Source organism: Ascaphus truei, chromosome 2 (genome assembly GCF_040206685.1).
Source record: "Ascaphus truei isolate aAscTru1 chromosome 2, aAscTru1.hap1, whole genome shotgun sequence".
NCBI classification, from domain to species: domain Eukaryota; kingdom Metazoa; phylum Chordata; class Amphibia; order Anura; family Ascaphidae; genus Ascaphus; species Ascaphus truei.
In genome coordinates, this window is record NC_134484.1 from 438,328,918 (window position 1) to 438,350,853 (window position 21,936).

Below are 21,936 nucleotides of genomic sequence, written 5' to 3' on the forward strand. Positions count from 1 at the left end.
CGGCTATGAGGAGGTCGCCACGGGGCCAAATCCAGTCGCCACGGGCTTGTAGGTGAATGGATTTGTCGAACACTGTATGTGTGTATATATATGTATATATATATATATATATATAGTGGTTGACAAATCACCAAAAAATCTACTCGCCACACATAAAAATCTGCTCGCCACCTAGTACCAAACGTGTGCTGCTTGGGCCAATATTTACTCGCCCGGGGGTTAAATCCACTCGCCCGGGGCGAGATATATATATATCTCACTCCCTCCCGAACAGGCGCGCGGCGGCCATTTTTTTTTAATTAGCGCGACCCCGTTACTAACGCGGTGGTCTCGGGGTGGACCCAGAGGACCGCGTTATAACGGGGTTTACCTGTATGTATGTATATATATATATATATATATATACACATATACACAGTGGTTGACAAATCACCAAAAAATCTACTCGCCACCTAGTACCAAACGTGTGCTGCTTGGGCCAATAGGAGCTCGCCACGATGTTAAATCCACTCGCCCGGGGCGAGCAAATGTATAGGTTTGTCGAACACTATATATATATATATATATATATATATATATATAGTGTTCGACAAACCTATACATTTGCTCGCCCCGGGCGAGTGGATTTAACATCGTGGCGAGCTCCTATTGGCCCAAGCAGCACACGTTTGGTACTAGGTGGCGAGTAGATTTTTTGGTGATTTGTCAACCACTGTGTATATGTGTATATATATATATATATATATATACATACATACAGGTAAACCCCGTTATAACGCGGTCCTCTGGGTCCACCCCGAGACCACCGCGTTAGTAACGGGGTCGCGCTAATTAAAAAAAAATGGCCGCCGCGCGCCTGTTCGGGAGGGAGTGAGGAGGGAAGGAAGAGGTGTCCGGAAGCCCTACATGCGGGCCACATGCCCCCTCCCTCCCAGCACCCTCCCTCTCCCTCCCATCCCCTTCCCTCTCCCTCCCAGGCCAAAGGACCGTGCCCGTTAATTTAATACAGTACAGTATATGTTAAAAAAAACAAAACTGCACCGGCACTGGTCTCCCTATCGACAGTGCCGGTCTGCCGGAAGTCATCAGCTCCGGCGCGAGAGCGAGGCCCGGGGAACAGGTGATCAGCCGCCTGGACCCCCGCAGCACCAACCCCCCCATCCCCAGCACCGTCACCTCCCCTCCCCGGGCACCATCACTCCCCCTCGCAGGACCGGGCCTCCTTGCCCCGCTGTAGCGCAGGGTCGTCTTGTCACTCCGCCGCAGCGCAGGGCCCCGCCACCCCCCCACAGCACAATGACGTCCCACCCCCCGCCCCGGGCCGTACCGCCAACCTACCCCCACCTACCTGCCCCCTGCGCTGCACCGGGCCATCCCACCAGCCCCCGCAGCATCGTGGGCCCCCGCAGCCATCACCCCCCTCCACCGCAGCACCACCCCCACCGGCACGCAGCGCCCCCCCCCCTGCAGCCACAGGCCTCACCAATCATCCCCAAGGTAAGGCCCAGTTCTGGAACAGCAATCTTTAGACAGATGAAACTAGGATCAACCTGTACCAGAATGATGAGAAGAAAAAAGTATGGAGAAGGCTTGGAATGGCTCATGATCCGAAGCATAAGACATAACCTGTAAAACACGGTGGAGGCAGTGTGATGGCATGGCATGGGCATGCATGGCTTACAATGGCACTGGGTCACCAGTGTTTATTGATGATGTGACAGAAGACAGAAGCAGCTGGATGAATTCTGAAGTGTATAGGGATATATTGTCTGCTCAGATTCAGGCAAATTCAGCGAAGTTGATTGGACGGCGCTTCACTTTACAGATGGACAATGACCCAAAACATACTGCGAAAGCAACCCAGGAGTTTTTAAGGCAAAGAAGTGGAATATTCTGCAATGGCCGTGTCAATCACCTGATCTCAACCCGATCGAGCATGCATTTCACTTGCTGAAGACAAAACTTAAGGCTCAAAGACCCACGAACAAACAAACTGAAGACAGCTGCCATAAAGGCCTGGCTAAACAAGCTGGTCTTAGCTGATTGGAAGGTGGCTCCTCCCATCTTGTTGAAGCTCACCCCCTCCCACATTTAAATGGTTAAAAGCTCACTCCATAGCATATCCCACTCTCAGGGGAACTTGCTTGCTTGCAATATGATTGTGACAAATCTAATACAGAGTGCTTTTCCTGGTAATGTACAGGTTAATAAAAGCTTCAATCAAACTTAGAACTATGCAACTAATTTTGACAGATTTATTATAAATCATTCTTCCTGGTAATGCACAGGTTATTAAGAATTTATATTAGTGTTAGGGACCCTTGAGATGTGGTCTGCCGTGTAGTGGCTCAGGGGCTTACAACACTTTGGCCAAAATGTTAAACTAAAAGACCATTTTATTTAATAGATATCTATACATATATATTTAGGCACTGTACCGTGTATAGGTTTCACTGGATGTGCAGTGAGCTCTGTCTGTGTTTCATGTTCTGTCTCTGGTTTTAAAATTTTTAAAAATGTGTATAATATTTTAAATTAAAAAAAAAAGTTACTCAAATGGATAAAATAAATGCAATGCAACGACTGTTAAACTAACAGACATGCTGAGAGGACGGAACAAATAAGTCAAAAAGTTACTTTAAATACCTGAGACAACGTACCCGCATTTTAGTTATCAACAATTACCTTAAAAAGGTAGTTAGTTCTATCAATTCGTTAAAACCACAGGGATGTTTAGATCCAAATGTGTAAATCCAAAATTGTTAAGCAGTGACAGCTTGTTTTGCAGAATAGGGGATGGATTCAATCCCTGTAAAGGTTAAAGTGCTGCGTCACATTTATGAATATCGTTAAAGTGACTGGGCAAGGGTGTAAGTGGTTGGCCCTTTTCCATTAATTTCGGGATATTTTTTATATTTTTTAGATGCTCAAGTATACGAAGTTTGAGTACCCTCGTGGTCTTACCAATGTATTGTAAACCACATCCGCATTGTAATAAATATCACATGCGTGGCAAGACAATTGATAAAAACGGGGTACTTTTTCTGAGTAACTGTAGATACGACTTAATTGTCCGTCCTCATATGGTTGAATAGGGGGTTTCTTATCGCACCATGTGCATTGTTGTACTGTGTGAGAAACATTGGTACATCCTTAAATGTATTAACTTTTTTTATCATTCCCTTCTTTACTAGATACTGTACTCAATGTATCTTGTCTCTCATTTTTTTTTGGCCCATACTTTAACAAAGAAGCCCGTTCCTTTTTTTTGCTTTTCTTAATGATTCATCAACCAGCACTTCGTTGTAATCCTTTTTAAGAAATCTATCTTTTAGAAAGAGTGCCTGTTCATTAAAATGTTTTTCATCTGTACTGTTACGTTTTAGTCTTAAATTAATTTAAAGGAATATTCTTAAGCGATTTCTCATTGTGACAGCTAAGTGGGGTGGAGATAAGCATTGACATTCGTCTACTTGAAATGTGTATTTGTTTGAATTTTCTTATTTTCAATGAAGACTTCCAAATCCAAAAAATGGACACTGGTAGTGCTATTTATACCACTAAATTTCATATTGAACTGATTTGTATTGAGTGCCAAAATGAAATGAAGATAAGTGGTCTGACTGCCAACCAAAAGATATCATCTATGTACCTCCTCCAGCTTAAGCTGCGTAGGAGGCGTACCAGTGACATGCAGAAACTTCCACTGACCCATATAAAGATTAGCAAATGACGGGGCAAATGCCCTCATCGCAGTGCCCAAAATCTGTAAATAATACGTAGAATCAAACAAAAAATAATTATGACCCAAAATAAATTCAATGGACTCGATTATAAAAGTGATCCGGGACAGTGGGATCTGTTGATTACACTTGAAAAAATACTCTCTAGCCTCACAGCCTTTGGAGTGAGGGATACTTGAATATAAGCCCTGTACATCCAAAGTGGGAAGCCTATATCCCTTCTCCCACAAAAAATTGTCCAATGTTTGCAACACATCAGTGGTGTCTTTAAGGTAAGAGTGAAGTGTCATGACCATGGGTTGCAAATAAAAATCCAAATATACTTATAAATTAGACGTAAAATAATTTATACCAGAAATAATAGGGTGACCAGGAGGTGACGTGAGGGATTTATGAATTTTGGGAATGTGATAAAAAAATAGGAACTGTCGGATAGCTATAAATAAAAACTCAAACTCCAATTTCGTCAAAATGCCCTTATTAAGTGCACCCTGCAAATGTTGCTTAAGTGTAACATTACAACACAATAGAAAAGCCACACCGCTCACTAGATCAATAATAATTAGAGTTTCTCCTTCTCTCTGGTTAATTTAAAACATAAATGGGTGCTGCCTATGTACTTAATGCTAATAGTATTAACAATTGAATGAAAGTGTGACAAAGTCGCAGAATCATCCATAGATAGTACATTTGTGGTGCACACCACATTAATACATATTTATATTTTATACAGTGATGATATAACGTGAAAAACCATAAGTGATATAGGTGACACAAACTAAAAATCACACAAACCATTTAAAATTCCACGTGGTGTTCCCTGACCAGTCCCAATGGGAACAATTCAACATACTTCACAACTGTGACAAATAAACAGCCCTAATTTAATGAAGTTATGACCACATTGCTGAGACTCATATACACATATATAGGATTGCGTAATTCTTAAAGCTTAATTAGCCCAATCTGGTGACCATATATATAGCACCAACGGAGGTAGGTAACAGACTGTGATGTAGCAATTATTGTTGTGAATGAATAAAGGGAGATCCCTATTGCTAAGCTCACATATGAATGCTGTTGCTAGTAACAGCCCAGCTCTAGCATCGCTGGCAAGTTGTACTGGGAAAACCTATTGCTAATGGTATATTTATCATATGTAGAACACATTGCACTCAAATTGCAATAACAACATTCAGGATTGTAACAACAAAATCATTGATTTCAAGGCTACCAGTCTTAACCCTTAGTCCTCCGTAATAAACCATGCAGCTGTGTGAAGGCAGGCAGCAGGCTGTAGTATACCACAGTTTGTAAGTAAATGTAGGGCAATCCCTATTGCTAACCTCACATATGAATGTTTTTAATAATAATAGCCGAGCTCTAACATCGCTGGCAAGTATTACTAGGGAAAACCTATTCTAGTGATACATATAACATATGTTGCAATGTAAACATTCAGAGTTGTTACAGCGGATACTTAGCTACAAACGCTGCCAGTCTTAGCCCTCAGGTCTCCATAGACAGCGACACGCTGTATGAGTCCCAGCAGTGACTGAGTCAGTCACACCACGTGCTTGACGTCACCACGTCACCACGTCACTAAGCCCACGCCCTACGTGTTTCTCTCCAGGCGGAGCTTCGTCAGGGGCAGGTGGGGTCATAACTTCATTAAATTAGGGCTGTTTATTTGTCACAGTTGTGAAGTATGTTGAATTGTTCCCATTGGGACTGGTCAGGGAACACCACGTGGAATTTTAAATTGTTTGTGTGATTTTTAGTTTGTGTCACCTATATCACTTATGGTTTTTCACGTTATATCATCACTGTATAAAATATAAATATGTATTAATGTGGTGTGCACCACAAATGTACTATCTGTGGACGATTCTGCGACTTTGTCACACTTTCATTCAATTGTTAATACCAAGTGTAACATTGAATGCCTTTTGAAGGATCTAACTGTAACCGTTTGTAAGAAATCCCATCTGATAAAATACGCTTGGCCTATACACAGTACTTATCAGTGTCCTGTAACACTAGGCCTCCTTCACCTTTTACTGGCTGCTCGTATTGTGAAATCCAAATTCGATCTAAGGGTTTTAATGCTCTTTTGCTCACTAGAGTTCAGATTAGAGAATGATCTATTGCGACTGACACTACATCATTTTTTAATTTCTAATTCAACCATTTTCCGAAAAGCTCAACTTATTGCCTGCTTGCAAAAAAATATGTATTTCGGTTTGTAACCAGTGTGTAAGTAGTTACTGTTGATAAAATCGGGTTCACTTTCCCTGAGTAGATCATCCAGATTTTTAGCCTATTAGATCCTGTGAGATCTTAATAAATATTCTAATTATGCTAATCCCTGGTGCGCTGTGTGCGTATTCTATTTCGTTTTATCTGATATCACCCAATGGGTACATCTCATTCAGGAGACTGTGGGGAGTGACTCCATGCGCCTGGCAGCAAAGGGATTGGTTTCCTTATAGAATTCTCAAGACAGCACGAGCGCGGAATTCTCGAATTGTGTTCCCCATTATTTCTTAATACCTCATCTGTGATTTCCATCTGTAATGTTTCCATTGCACATGCTAATCTGTAAGTTTTTTTTAATATGTTTATAAAAATGGTTGTGTTTATCTTTATATTGATGTCTTTTTCTTTTGTGCTTCCTTTTGTGTTGCATGTTGTCGCACAGTTTGCCCCGTTTGATTGCGGGAGAAAGTTGAAACAGCAAGATCTACTTTAGTGGGATCTTTTTTTGGGAGATCCTAGGGTCAGCACAGACCCAATCCTTTAATTGCCATAAAACTACCAATTTATGTGTGTGGGGGGCATACAATATTATCACCCTACAAATAAGCCTGCAACTGAATAAGACACTGTATGCTTTTACATTTCTAACCACAACCCTCTTTCTCTTTACAAATATTAAGATATGAATTTTAATTCTGTTGTACGCTCCTTTTTGGTAGCAATTCCAAAGGTTTTTCTAGGAACTTTGCTATATACTACGTAAATATAATAAACAATGTTTGCAGGTTAAAGTCAAGTACTGTACAACTAGTTTCATCTTGTATTACGATGACTATTCAAGTACATGTACAACTGAGAAATCAATTATTTATAAATACATTTATATTCTATAATGCATCCAAACTGTATTGCAGGAACTAAATTGTATATTTTGTTTTTTATAACAGATCCTTAATGGCCCACGTAGCAGAAATTTATTTCAGAGCCTGGAAAAAAGCTTCAGGAGATACTTTAGAGGTATTTCCATTTATATTTGATCATATTTTATGAGTGAATTTAAGTACCAGAAGGAACACTGTGTTCCAGAAACATTGTACTCTTCTTTAAGTCTTTTGCTACTTTAATACATTCATTTTTTGTTAAGAATTTTACAATCTGATTTTGTTGAACATGGATGGATGAGTTATTGAACCAATACATGTTTTTCTGCAGTAGGGTGTATTTTTGTGTGTAATCCTCCTTGCCGGGCTCTAAAGGAGTTTACAATCAGAAGGACTACATACATGGCGTTGCTCAGTCTCTCATACCTTTTCAGGGTGTTGGGTCCGTGCAGGCTGGGAGTGGATATGCAGATAGAATAATGATTGGCGCCAGGAACTTTTTATAGTACAAACGAGCTTTATTGACCGCTGTTGATAATGCTCTACATATAAAACGTACTTCACTTCAGATATTAACTAGTGGCAAATAATATGGTTACTCTGTGCTTCTTCCACTGGTAGCTATCGCTTTTGAGGGGGAAAATGGTTGAAAAGCACTGCTATATGCACTTACTAATGAGCATTGTGGCATGTTTAGTTAAGGCATGTTCCCTAACTAAAAACAATAAAGGCGACAGGACTGCCTTACTACACATAACTATACACGTAAAGCAGCAAAGCGTGAGATCTTATGCTTTTTTAAATCCGTTCTGTACATTTTTTTTATTTAACTCTTAATGCCGTGTTTAATGAGTTTTCACTCATAAGTAGTGCAAGATCTTTGGCAACAAATGATCACAAACAGAAAAGTTTTACAATGTTCCCAGCAGTTTGAGCTATAAACTGTAACAATAGTCCATGCTAGCTTTGTAATATCAGGATACATTGTAGCTGCTGAGTTACACTGACTGAAGGATTGATTGGAAGTGAAAGGCGGCCATTAGGCACACAAACTGGATTTTTAAATTTTTATAACAGGGGCAACAAATGATTGCCAGCTTAGGTAAGAATGTAGAATTGTACATGTTCGCATGCTTTACATATACAAATAAGAAAAAAAAAGAAAAGGGGAAAAAAAGGGGGGGAAATGTAGTATTGCTGCTTTAAACCAATATATATGATTCACAGGAGACTCCTCCCAGGCAATTTCTTATACTGTCCATTGTATTTTTAATCAATGAGTTACTCATGGGATATATTTATTTATTTATAAAAATGTTTTACCAGGAAGTAATACATTGAGTAACCTGCTCGTTTTCAAGTATATAGGCAGCAAGCGTAAAAGTTACATCTTCCGAACACAACTCAATTATCCAGAATTTTAGCTTTACAAGTTATGCTTGTTGTGTTGAAGTAATTATTGGATGATTTCTTCAGTGGTGTAAAATAATTTAAAGCTGTTGAATGTTTCTTTTAAGTGGCAGTCCCACTAAGCAGTCATTTGTGACATCTTATCAGTTTAAGTGGCTTTCTAAAAGATTCCGCCACTAAAAGTCCACATTTTCCTTATTTTTGTTCTGTTTAAAATGGATACATTTTTGTCAACCTAGGATTGGGCAATAACAAAACTTCCCCAGAAAGATGATTGTCATAGCAATATTTATCATGACAAATATCTGCTCCCTAGGAAGAGAGACTAATGGTTTTAATAAATGTGAACAGTTTTTTTTTAATAAATGTTTAAAACAAAACAGCTTCCCAATAATGTAACAGTTTTGACCAGTTAAATAAATCACATTTTAAAATAAATAAAACACTTTTACTGCCCTTTATTCCTGAACATTAAAGAGTAGGGATGGGATTAAGTTTAAATTTATATTGGCAGCTTTGCCTTCTTTGAAGCCTGTGTGTCTAAGGGCTCGTTCAGTGTGCCTGCTTTGGCATATGGAGGGCGCGCGTCCGCGAGTGCGCGCGTTGCTGGTGTAGGAGACGTCCGATCATCCCCTGCCGACAGCCTGGGCGTTCTGTCGTTCAGTGGGCGTGTCTTTGACGTCACATCCTAATCCTCCCGGCCACAGACAGAGAGCAGGGATGAGGTGTTGCAGCCTTGAAATCATTCTGAAGAATGATTTCATTGGCTGCCTTGGTCCCTGTGACGCTGCTTCAGCTGCAGTAAACGAAATTTTCGTTTACTGAAGCTGTCGTCAGCGGCAACTCCTGGCTTCGGAGGCAGGCCAGTAGCTACCCTGACAACAAGTATTCAATTTGAATACTTTGTTGCTCACGGCAGCACGCACGTCAGCACGCCCTGCCCCCGAAGCCAGCACCTTGAACGAGGCCTTAAACTGCATGTAACCATCTGCCCCATAAATGTTAGTCATCCAATAGTATCCTTTTTTTTGCCCAACTCTGACTTAAGCAACAACAATTGTATTCTAACGGTGTAATTTGTTTTATGATATATTACTGACATGTCGCACTGCTTTATGCAAACGTTGTTGCATCTTTTTTCGTAGACTATTGAGCACAGCTGTTTTCAGGACTTAATGCATCACGGTGTTTATCTTCCAAGAAATTCTCCCGTACATCCCAAAGTGCGAGAGGTAAAACATTTTTATTTTTACATTGCAGTCAACACTTCCTTTTATATGGATATATGCAGGGCATGACAAATTCTTAAAAATGTCGCACGCCCGAAGGAAACAAAGGCACTCGCCTCTCCCCAACCCCACTGAAAAAATGTTAACCCCTCCTCCCTCTCTCACCTACTCCCGGTGTCCTGTCTTACCGGTGGCGGGTGCAGCGGCATGGTACAGCGTTCTTCTGGCATTCTTCTGCAAGTCCTGTGTCTCCCCCTCCAGCTCCCGTCAAAGTGGCTGTGCGGTGTCAAATGACGCCACGTTGCCATGACAATGTGATTTCATGTGGCACCCCGTTGTCATGGCAACGCTGTGTCATTTGACACTGCTGCCATTTTGAAAGGGAGCTGGAGGGGGAGACACAGGACTTGCAGAAGAATGCCGGGAGAACGCTGAACCACGCCGCTGCATCCGCCACCGGTAAGCACTCGACAGTGGGCCAAATGCACTCGCCCCAGTCAAGTGGCTATATGTACAAATGTACCTAATCTTCAGGTCTGTGAGTTTTTAGAGATTCCACTTAACTAGAAAAGGGCCTAACTGAATGTGGCATGTTTGTTAATAACTATAGCCTGCACAACAGGTGTCGTTTGCATACAATCCAGAGTTGCGAAATTTCTTAGTTGCTCTTAACATTTGCACACTATCACATGAATGCATATTTGAGCCTTGATGGTCCATGCTTTATCAGTCATTTGCAGACGATAGCAACTGTTTCACCGTTGATATAATGACCACATGTAAACAAGTGTCTCATTCATTTAAGGATATTGAGTGTGCTGAGTGCATAAGGGATATATAGGGTTATTAATCCTGAACTTTACTATGAGCATTGCAAGAAAACCTATACAGGCAGTCCTCGGTTATTCGACACAATGCGTTACTCAAAATGGCGTTGTAAAGCGAAACGTTGTAAAGCGAAACACGTTTTCCCATAGGAACACTGTTTAAATGAAAGTTTCCGTTCCTGAAGGCATTTTTAACACTAAAATACACCAAATATTTTATGCAGGCAATAAGATATGCAGCACACACATAAATTATATAGTGTATATACTGTATTATATATATAATATAACATAATAAATAATATATTATATAGTATAATATAATATTATATATATACGCTCTTACGACGCTTTGCAACGTTGTTTATGTGAATATGTATATATATACACACATACACAACGTTGCAAAGCGTCGTAAGAGCGTTGGATAAGCCATTTTGGCGTTGTAAAAATGAACATAGGTATGCATTGCATAGCGTTGGATAAGCCATTCGTTGTAAAGCGAAGCGTTGTAAAACGAGGACCGCCTGTACTTGCATCTGTTATATCCTGACTAAACAAAGAGTTTATCTTGGAGTCTCCTGTGATGTATCCCACATCCCGTGTCAATTTGTTTAGGCTGACTGTGAATCGTTATTAATATTACTCAGTATGCAGACATTATCTAACGAGTTACCAGGTATATACTTTGTCTCGTATCATTTGGAGTGCTGAGACTTAATATATTCTATATTTGCTAGCGATGGGTATTGAATTGAGATACCATTGCGGTCACTTTGTAGTAAGGATTATAGTCCCTCTATCACCTATAATTCATTCTGGTCAGTTCATGAGTCGCACCCTAGGGGATTTTAACATTATTGTGCTATGTATATATTTTATATTCAACAGCGACGACGTTAAACAATAAAACATTTTTTATTTTTTCATTCTTCTGCGTTAATATTCTAGTGTCATTGGGAAGGGGTTAATTAACTCCACCTAGTGGGACAATTGGTATCCCAAGGCTACTATAGCTGATATAAATTATGTGCAACACTGAGTGCAGGTATCTGGGTTCTACTGTTAACCATGAGTTAACTTTTGTTCTTCATATATGCATATACCCCAGTGCACCTTTGTTCATCTCCTCTGTACTAGGTTGAGCGTTGAGTTAATTTTCTAGTTTCACATTAAGGCAGCAACAAAAGAGCTCCATGATTATATAAAATAAACTATTTAAAAAAAAATTTAGTGAGCAGATTGTATTGCTCTATGAACGGCCTGTTTAATTGTTAACTTCTTGAGCGCTACTGTTCTGTAATCTACATGAACATTACATGGTTAGTCTGTTTCCCCCCTTCACTCCCCCAATGAGATTGGTTGGTAGTGATGAACTCCTGGTTTTAGATGCGCATTACAAATGGAACTATTCATTTGTTTATTATTTTTCACTTTGAACTTTTAGCATTCTTTGCACTTTGAATTATTCAGTGCATTTCTGATATACTGCTTCTTTTTCCCCCTCACAGTTGCTAAGCTACATTCACCAACAGAAGCTGCGGCAGGGTGTGGAAGAAATGCTGTACAGGCTATACCAGCCTATTATTTGGAGAGGTTTAAAGGTGATCTCGACTATTTCAATACCTTTGTATATTGAGTCTATCAAAGACATAGATTAGGGAGTAAAATAGGTGATTAAACCGATGTTTTAAATGAAGTTGACAGACAATTGTTTCTCAGTCCTTTCTGTCTTTTTTTTTTCTTAACATTTTCATATGCAGTCCAAAAAAAATGAATGTTTACAATTTTCAGAAATTATATTTATTGTTAGAAACACCCTAAATAGGTTAAAAGTGGTGTAAATCACTAACTAACATTCTGACATACAGATGTACCCACAGTTCTTTCCTTTGTACTACGGTTTGCCACTAAAGAAGCAGCTTAAATTTAAGACCAGTCAGATTACTTCTGTATCAGCATCCACTGTGGCAAGAAGTAGAAGTTCAGGAATGGGGAAAAGCAGTCAAATGCTAAACTTTACTTTCCCTCATATTTCATGCAGGTGTTCTTAAAATATGACTTTATATATGCATATACATATAATGTATCTCTGTATATAGATAGAAATATATAGTGGAATGTAATATTTATATATGACAATAATCAGTGGTTGACAAATCACCAAAAAATCTACTCGCCACACAAAAAAATCTACTCGCCACCTAGTACCAAACGTGTGCTGCTTGGGCCAATATTTACTCGCCCGGGGGTTAAATCCACTCGCCCGGGGCGAGCAAATGTATAGGTTTGTCGAACACTGACAATAATGTACAAACATAATGTTAGCTCCTTTCTTGATATATTAAACATACCCATTTTACCTGCATGAAGACATTACAATTATAGGGATTATTAATTAAAATAGGAAAAAGCCACACAGGAAAAATGTGTGCATTTATATATTTATTGCACACTCCTAGTGTGTTTATAGTATAAGAATTTATTTTAAAAACACATGGTGAAAGACAAAGGTAAGCATTGAGATTGGAGACATCCGGTTACCTGAACCGGCTTGAAGAATCCAGTCACCAATGTTTGTCAAATGGTCCGATGAAGAAAGCTCCTCATGGGTAACCATCAGCAGTGTAAACTGGGTCCAAAAGAACTCCAGTATTACCAGCAATCTGGAGTAGTAGATAGAGGGGAAAGCTGGTGTAATTGCCAGTACAGGTCCGCACTCGAAACGCTGCGCCGATATTGCTCCGGCAAGTGAAGGTACGTCAAAGGCTTGCCTCCACTGGGTAATTCCTCGAGCACGGTCTGACGTGACGCCACAAGAGCCCAACGCGTTTCGTCACTGCATGGATGATATAATCAGAGGAATGACCACTTAGTGAGCATGCAAAATATTTATAGAGAAACCTCTAGACTGATTGGCTAATAGGAAAATCCAATGAATAAAGTACTGGTTGGGGAATCAATTTCAACCTTTCTAAATGCGTTTAAAAATCCAGATAAGTAATATACATTGTATGAATACTTGCATTTATAATCCAAATACATATAATGTATAATATAAAAAAGTAATATAACTTTGAAGGAATGCTAGTAAAGAAAATGAAATGAATATATTATATATATAAATTAGATAAAGGGGGAATGAGGCAATAAGTATTGATATAAAATATAATGAATGTGTATATGAATAATATACACTGACAAGATGTACATTTACACCATGAATAATGTAAAGATGAATATTGAATATTATTGATAAAAAATAAAATATAAAAAATAATACATATATTAATAAATTAAATTATAACTAACAACTGCTAAATCAAGAACATATAATATTTATCAAAATAAAATAAATATTGTATCCATTACTAATAATTGCAAAAATGCAAAAAAAAAAAAGGTACAAAACAGATCAATATATAGCAACAAAGATACATTCCAAGCTTGAAAAAGGAATGCGAGATTCATGCTAGCTATTAGACAATGGTATTAATACCTACATTTTCATTTAGACCCTCTGGGACCAAACAATTACGTTTAAAAATCCAGAAGGTCTCTTTTTGAGAGAAGTTTGAACCGATCACCTGCTAGAATGGATGGAGGAATATGCTCCAGTCCCATAACTTTCATGTAACATGATTCTTTTTGTGACAGTGATGGTGTCTTCACATTTTACAAGTAAAGGTGTGCTTTGTTTCCATTCCCAAACAGGCCAGAAACTCAGAAGTTCGTTCAAATGCTGCATTGTTATTTATTGAAGCATTTCCTATACGAGACCCCCATCTTAATCATGAGGATATGGACAATGAAATCCAGAAGCAGTTTGAAGAACTTTTTGTAAGTAAAAATAAAACAAACTATTTGTTTGTATGATCTTCCTCAGTTAAATGTCATATTTCGAAACTAGCTATCAAATAAGTCTTGCGATGTACAACTTTAAATTGTTGTTAAATTTAAAAATTGTATAATAGATGAAAGTATTTATCTCCATCCCTCCCTTCCTCCCTCCCTTCCTTGTCCCACAGCAGTGCACACCTGTGGGCTGACGGAGTAGCTCAGTAGTAATTTTACTGCCTTTAGAGTGGGCGAACACCACGGTTTGCTCCTTGTGACCTTTCGGTAATGCTGCCACTAGCACATTGCAACGGTACACGCATCGCACCAGTTGGCGCAGACACCATTGTACAGTAATTAGATGCATGTGACAAAGGGGCAAAGCTAACGCATGAATTACTTCACAGTGGTGTCGCTGACCTGCAGATGCAGTAACGCTTGTCGGGGCCGTATACAGTGCAGAGAAAACAGCTTTCTTACAGAAAGTTCTGGCACTCCTTAGGTCTTGCAAAATTATAAACATTGTTTATTTGGGTGGTTTGACGTTTCGTTCTATAACACAGACCTTTGTCAAGATGCAAAGAGCAAGCAGTGCCCCTTATATACTCATAGTAAACTAACAAATGTGTTAGAGGTGAAGACTACGTGCCTAATTGTCCTCTGTTATGTGTTTTCCAACAGGTGATGATTATCAGTGAGTAAATTTACCCTGGAAAGTATGCTGCTAAAGCTTACTGTGAAACATTTGTCAGTATAACAAATTACTAATACTGGAAAGAATGTAGAAGTGTAACTTAAAAACAAATAAACATAAAATAAATGTAAAATCAAGTAAATGTTGCCAACTATCGGGTACATCTAAATTGATACATTAAAGCCCCATGTGTTGATGAGAGAAATTCACAACACACATGCTGACAGGCAGTGAAATCAAGCCACAAGGGTTCTCAATTGCTGCTGACATACATCACTAGTTTGCATGTGCCTGCTCCATATCCTGCATTAATCATCCTCAGGGCTGTACACAGGGCAGGGAATCATACCTGCCATTTTTTATGTTCAGTACTCCATAAGACAAAAACAAATATTTTCTTATTAGTGTGACTTTTACCATTAGATAGGACATGAAGAACTTTGACCAGAGGAGGTGAAGATGAATCTTGTATCTCTCTTCCTCACATCAGTGCCTTCCTGTTATACCCAGAAGTAGAGCCCATGTTTTTTTTTCCTTCTTCTGTTCTTTAGACCAGTGGTTTTTAAACGTTTTTTTTTTTTTTTTTTTTTTTAAAGGAACCCTACAATTATATTGTGAAATTCTGCAGACTCCAACCCCAACCGTCTCTAATAGTGTGTCTGTGATCAGATGCATTGTAAATTCTGTATTCGGTAAAATCTTCAATTGACCTGAAAATTGCAGGGAACCCTATAGGGGATGCCGGGGAACCCACGTGTCCCTAGTAACCCCTGTTGATAAACACTGCTTTAGACATTGATAGGATTGTCTTTCTGTACATGGCCCACCTTCAAGGTTTTTTTCTGAGGAGGTTTTTGCCAAGACCTTCCTGTATTTCAAGGGGCGGCAGCACGCATAAGCCAACGTTCTATGGCTCATTAAGGCAAACAGGTTTTTGCTTATGCTGCATTCTTCCACAAAGTCCTTATGGAAGATGAAGCCAATAGGAGTCCTTGTACTTGCAATAAGCAGCAGCAATATAAGGCTGGTATAAGGGCACTTGGAACCTAATTATACTACCCTGATGGATCACGTTATGTTAGCGGCCCTGGGTTGCCTCTGCATTCTGGAGCAGTTTTCCAGATCCTCTGTCTTCTTTCCCTTGGGAAAATGTATTGTCCGCTTCTGTTACCAGGGGAATATTGCAGTGGTGCATGCGTTGTGGGCATTTATTTATTCAAGTTTGGTGCCAAAACCAGCAATTTGAATTTCTGTATTGAAGGTTGAGCACAGCATTCATAAGAGAAAATGGCCTTTAACGTTCTACAATTGGATGTTTCTAAAAGCTAGTGGTGGCTTTTGCATGTATTGCCAGAACTATTGGTATTTAAACAACCTGTTTAGATGAATGTACAGTATAGGTGAAAGCATCTCAAAGCAAAGAATGTTGATGGCCTTCAGAAATCTGAGTTGTTAAATTTTGTGTTTATTAAAGATGGGTCTGCCTGGTTCGCCAAATTAAAATAGGTCTGGCTGGTACGCCAATGAAAATAGGTATCTACCTTAGTCAATAAGTTCACGGATCAAATTCTTTTGTTCCAGTATTCAATTATTCAGAGGCAGAAAGCCATCTATATAGGTCTTGCACTAGCATTTCTTGGTTATAAGCGGAGAACTATGGTATCAGTTCAAGTTCTTTACTAGTTCTAAGTTCAATACACACAGGATGAAACTCATCCCTTCTTGTAACCAATGTGGCCTCTTTCTCATGATCAACCAGAGCAATTAATATTAATAAACTGTAAGAAAACATATTTTCCTCTTTAATTGTTATCTCTAGTCTTAGACATTCATGGTAGAACAATGTCTCTCTATAGTTTCTCCCGACATCCTTTTGATATGTCTACTCATACCATCAATTGCTATTCTGACAAACTCCCTAATAATGAGAACAAACCTTTGTAGATACCAGAGGGCCCCACTATATCTAATCCTTTCTACTCCGTAAATTCTTTCACTGTCTCAGTATTTCTCTATGACCCATTTGTATTAATGACCTTGCTACTTATAGATAACTAGGGAAAAAAACTAGAGTTCCAAATGTTTTGGGGATCTAAATATCATTAGATTCCTGGTTAATTTAGATCATCACTAAGTGAGCCAACAAATTATTTCTGTTTATGTAAGGACTTTTTTTATGACTTCAAACAAATCAAAGAACGCTTGATTCCAAAACACCACCATGTGATCACTTGGGGTATGAATCAAGTGGTCATTCAGGTCCCCAGTGATGGTAACGGAAATGGAGAGTTCTCCCTCTAGAGAACGTGCATAAATCAAATGACTTTCCCATAACGGTCAGAAGATCTTTTTGACGTTCAGGGAATGCCATACTGGTAACAATAGTGTTAAGAAAAGTATTTTTCAAAACAGTTCAACGTTTCTCATGGAAACGGAAGGTAGTTGCAGTACAGGCAGTCCTCGTTTTGCAACGCTTCGCTTTACAACGAATGGCTTATCCAACGCTATGCAATGCATACCTATATTCATTTTTACAACGCCAAAATGGCTTATCCAACGCTCTTACGACGCTTTGCAACGTTGTGTATGTGTGTGTATATATATACACATTCACATAAACAACGTTGCAAAGCGTCGTAAGAGCGTATATATATAATATTATACTATATAATATTATATTATACTATATAATATATTATTTATTATGTTATATTATATATGTAATACAGTATATACACTATAATTTATGTGTGTGCTGCATATCTTATTGCCTACATAAAATATTTGGTGTATTTTAGTGTTAAAAATGCCTTCAGGAACAGAACCTTTCATTTAAACAGTGTTCCCATGGGAAAACGTGTTTCACTTTACAACGTTTCGCTTTACAACGCCATTTTGAGTAACGCATTGTGTCGGATAACCGAGGACTGCCTGTACTTATGAAACCACTCAGAGAATTGTAACGTAAGATTTATTTGCCTGTGTTCTGAACAAAGAATTACTGTGGCTCAAAATACAGTACTTCACAATGGGGTTTGTATCTATGTTTTTATTTATATAGCGCCATTAATGTACATGGCACTTTACAGTAGTAATACTCGTGACAATCGTAAATAACAAATACAAATAACAGATCATGGAAATAAGTGCTTCAGACATAAAAGTAACATTTGGAAAGAGTAGTCCCTGCTCTGAAGAGCTTACAATCTAATTGGTAGGTAGGAAGAACGTGCAGAGACAGTAGGAGGGCATTCTGGTAAGTGTGTCTGCAGGGGGCCAAGCTTTATGCATCATGTGTATGTGTATGTGTATAGTATTAGCCAAGGTGCTACACATATGCTTCTTTAAGGAAGTTTGTCTTAAGGTGGGTCTTAAAGGTGGATAGAGAGGTTGCTAGTCGGGTATTGAGGGGAAGGGCATTGCAGAGGTGTGGGGCAGTCAGTGAGAAAGGTTTAAGGCGGGTGAGGGCTTTAGATACAAAGGGGGTAGAGAGAAGACGTCCTTGAGCAGAACGCAAGAGTCGGGATGGTGCATAGCGAGAAATTAGAGCTGAGATGTAAGGAGGGACAGAAGAATGTAAAGCTTTAAAAGTGAGGAGGAGAATTGAGTGCAAGATGCGGGATTTGATAGGAAGCCAGGAGAGGGATTTCAGCAGGGGAGACGCTGAGACAGATTTAGGAAAGAGTAGAGTGATCCTGGCAGCAGTGTTTAGGATAGATTGTAGGGGAGACAGGTGAGAGGCAGGAAGGCCGGACATCAGGCGGTTACAGTAATGGAGATGGGAGAGAATGAGGGCCTGAGTCAGAGTTTCAGCAGTCGAGCAACAGAGGAAAGGGCGTATCTTTGTAATATTGCGGAGGAAAAAGCGTCAGGTTTTACATACGTTTTGAATGTGACAGAGGAGTAGAGTGTGAACCCTAGGCAGCGTGCTTGGGCTACTGGGTGAATGATAGTACTTCCAACAGTAATGTGGAAGGAGGTAGTAGGGCCAGGTTTGGGAGGAAGTATGAGGCGCTCTGTTTTTTGCCATGTTAAGTTTAAGTTGGCGGAGGACCATCCAGGATGATATCGCAGAGAGACATTCAGAAACTTTGGTCTGTACAGCAGGTGTAAGGTCAGGGGTTGAAAAGTAAATTGTCAGCATAGAGGTGATATTTAAACCCAAGAGATGTGATTAGGTCACCTAGTAAAAGTGTGTACAAAGAAAAGAGAAGAGGAGTGTGGAAGCCAGATTGTAGAGGGTCTAGGAGAGGGGTATCGAAGGACAATTATGGCAGCAGCAGAACTAATGAATTACCTAGTAACCATAGTTCTTAATAATCCCTGTTTTGCATTTTTCAATTAAGACTATATTATCCAAAATATAGAACTTCTGTATCTCGGGGTATCATTTTCAATGCACACTCTCCCTTTCCCTGTTGGGATTGCATGTCGGCGTAAACCAAGGAAGAGTATAGTTAATGCCGAACAGAAATGTAAAAATGTGTACGGCTGCTAACTCTTTCAAGTAGAAACCTTCCCAACTGCAGCAGTTCCCTGCTTCCTTGAGGATAGCAAGTCTCTGGGATTAAAACAAGAGTTGTCCAAGGGTAGATATCTAAATCTTTTAAAACGAAGCATCTGACAACTATCACATTTTGGTTTGATGAGGACTTAATTTGCAAGGCCAATTTGCACATTAAACATTTAATGTTTTAGAACTACAATGGGATTTTATGGGGTTTAATAATTTTGGTAGAATATGAAGAGGGGGTACATTGAGACTGTCCCAGAGCTGTGGAATACCTAAACTGGCAAGTTGACACTCAAGACCTGTGCTTTGACCAAAGTTGCCAGCAATCTTGTGTGTGTAAAAGAGAATACTAGCAGGATTTCAGCAACATTCTTTATGGACGTGGGCAATCTCGATGCAGACTTCCTCAGTACAGCATCAGGAGAGTGATCTTTGCAAGCCCAGCTTTATGCTGTCCTAAATCAAATATGGGGAATCTATAGGTGGATTTCATGGCATTAATAGTCCGTTTGAAGAATACAGCTTAAGGATTTCAATGAAAGACCATGCTGGCCGGTTCCAGGGTCCTTTTTCTTACATCACTTTGAATCAAAGCTCAAGTGAAAGGTAGATACAATGAAAATGGAAGTAATTCTCTTCACTCTATACTTACCAGAGACACAGTAGAGGTTTGTAAAATGGCTCCATGAGTTTCATAAAGCATTACATGTTGTATCTCTTATGCGGGAGTTCTGTAGCCTGAGACGAACAAATCAATAATGCTAGTAAATGTTTCTCCCGTACACTTATTTTGCAAATGAAGTCCAGAAATGTAAACCCCCTTTAAAAAAAAAAAAAAAAAAAAAATATGAAATGTTGAATTGCTATTAGTGCTATTAGTGCTATTAGTGCTATTAGTGCTATTAGTGCTATTAGTGCTATTAGTGCTATTAGTGCTATTAGTGCTATTAGTGCAAGACAACACTCGCCCCGAAAAAAAATAAAATGGCGTGAGAATTCACAACCTTGAGGATAACTTCAGCATGGAATTGAAATCTCTTTGTACCAGTTTCCCTGGATACTCCCGATTTATATTTGTGATGTGCATTATTATTTTGAAAGTGAGAATTTTAGCTTCAAGATTTCGTCTTCAACTCTATACATGGCAGCATTTTTGCTCTCTGTTCTTTCGGTTTCAGCTTTTATATCCAGATAACAGACTTTATAGTAGTAATGTCCCCTTTTGTATCTGACCCAGGAGATTTTTTTCTGCTGTGGCTAAATTAACCCTTTCACTGCCATATACAGGCATTCCCCGGTTTAAGGACACTCACTTTAAGTACACTCGCGAGTAAGGACATAGCACCCAATAGTCAAACACCAGCTCACACATGCACCTGAACAGCAATACCAGCTCCCTACCTGTACCGAAGCTGTGCGCAAACGGGGAGACTATAGAGCCTGTTACAAATGCGTTATTTACATCAGTTATGCATGTACATGACGATTGCAGTACAGAACATGCATCGATAAGTGGAAAAAAGGTAGTGCTTCACTTTAAGTATATTTTCGCTTTACATACATGCTCTGGACCCATTGCGTACATTAATGTGGGGTATGCCTGTAGACCAGTTTTATCCTAGGGTGTTGGTGGTCCCACCAGGAAGCAAAAGGGTTAACACACAAGGCAATATTTAAGGTACATTTATTTTACACTGCTTTTTAATAGTAATTTCTCCAATGTGTTTTTTTTTTTTTTTTTTGCCCGACCGTGTCACCCTGATTTCTTGTGTATTAAGACTTGTTATGTTTTCCTTATTTTCAAATTGATGTGGATACAAATGTTCCACATTTTAATTGATACACCAAGATCCTTTTTGTTTCAAAGTTCTTTCAGGGGCAATAAGGGGATTGTGTATGAAGTGCGTTGATGCCTGATCAGTACTACAGCATTTTAGAGCACAAGGACCTAAAACTTTTATAGTCTATGAACATCGCAGCCATGGTAAATAGTGTACTTGGTTGGTGGAGCAGCACACTGTGTCTTTGTATTAACTAGGTCACTTTTGAAACGTCTTTGTTCTGTTATAATGTATCTATTTTTGTAATTTTAGAGTCTCTTAGAAGACCCTCAACCCCTTGTGCGTTCTACTGGAGTTCTAGGTGTATGTAAAATAACTGCCAAGTACTGGGAGATGATGCCTCCATTAATCCTCACAGATCTTTTGAAAAAGGTAGTCCTTGATTTAGCTTCTGATGCAAGTTCGGCAGATGTTCGCTGCTCTGTTTTTAAGGTAAGAATTTTTTGGACTGCAAAATGATGTTTTATTTTCTTTAGCTAATTGCTTTTTTTTTTTAATGTGATACTGCCACTTGCAGATCAATACATTTCAATGACTTGCTTACTTGTAGGAATTAAGAGTTCTGGCAGTTCTCCTGTATATTTTACATATATCGTGGGTGATGGCGGTGAATAGATATGGTTGCAATTGAGTAAGGGATTAACTTATTCAAAGTACATTGCGGAGGAGAAAGGGGAGTTGGCTTGAGTAGCCGTGTGTATT

General features: G+C 39.2%; 1 protein-coding gene across 10 annotated transcripts in view; it reads left to right on the forward strand.

Annotated features, from left to right (window-relative positions):
- NCAPG2 (non-SMC condensin II complex subunit G2) overlaps nucleotides 1–21,936 on the forward strand; it is a 73,578-nt gene that overhangs the window by 20,615 nt on the left and 31,027 nt on the right. For all 10 annotated transcript variants that reach the window (XM_075587834.1, XM_075587841.1, XM_075587844.1 and 7 more), the window contains 5 exons: nucleotides 6,950–7,019; nucleotides 9,439–9,525; nucleotides 11,861–11,953; nucleotides 14,064–14,189; nucleotides 21,487–21,666. In XM_075587834.1, coding sequence (XP_075443949.1) covers nucleotides 6,950–7,019; nucleotides 9,439–9,525; nucleotides 11,861–11,953; nucleotides 14,064–14,189; nucleotides 21,487–21,666 — 556 coding nt within the window. The remainder of the gene's footprint in view (nucleotides 1–6,949; nucleotides 7,020–9,438; nucleotides 9,526–11,860; nucleotides 11,954–14,063; nucleotides 14,190–21,486; nucleotides 21,667–21,936) is intronic.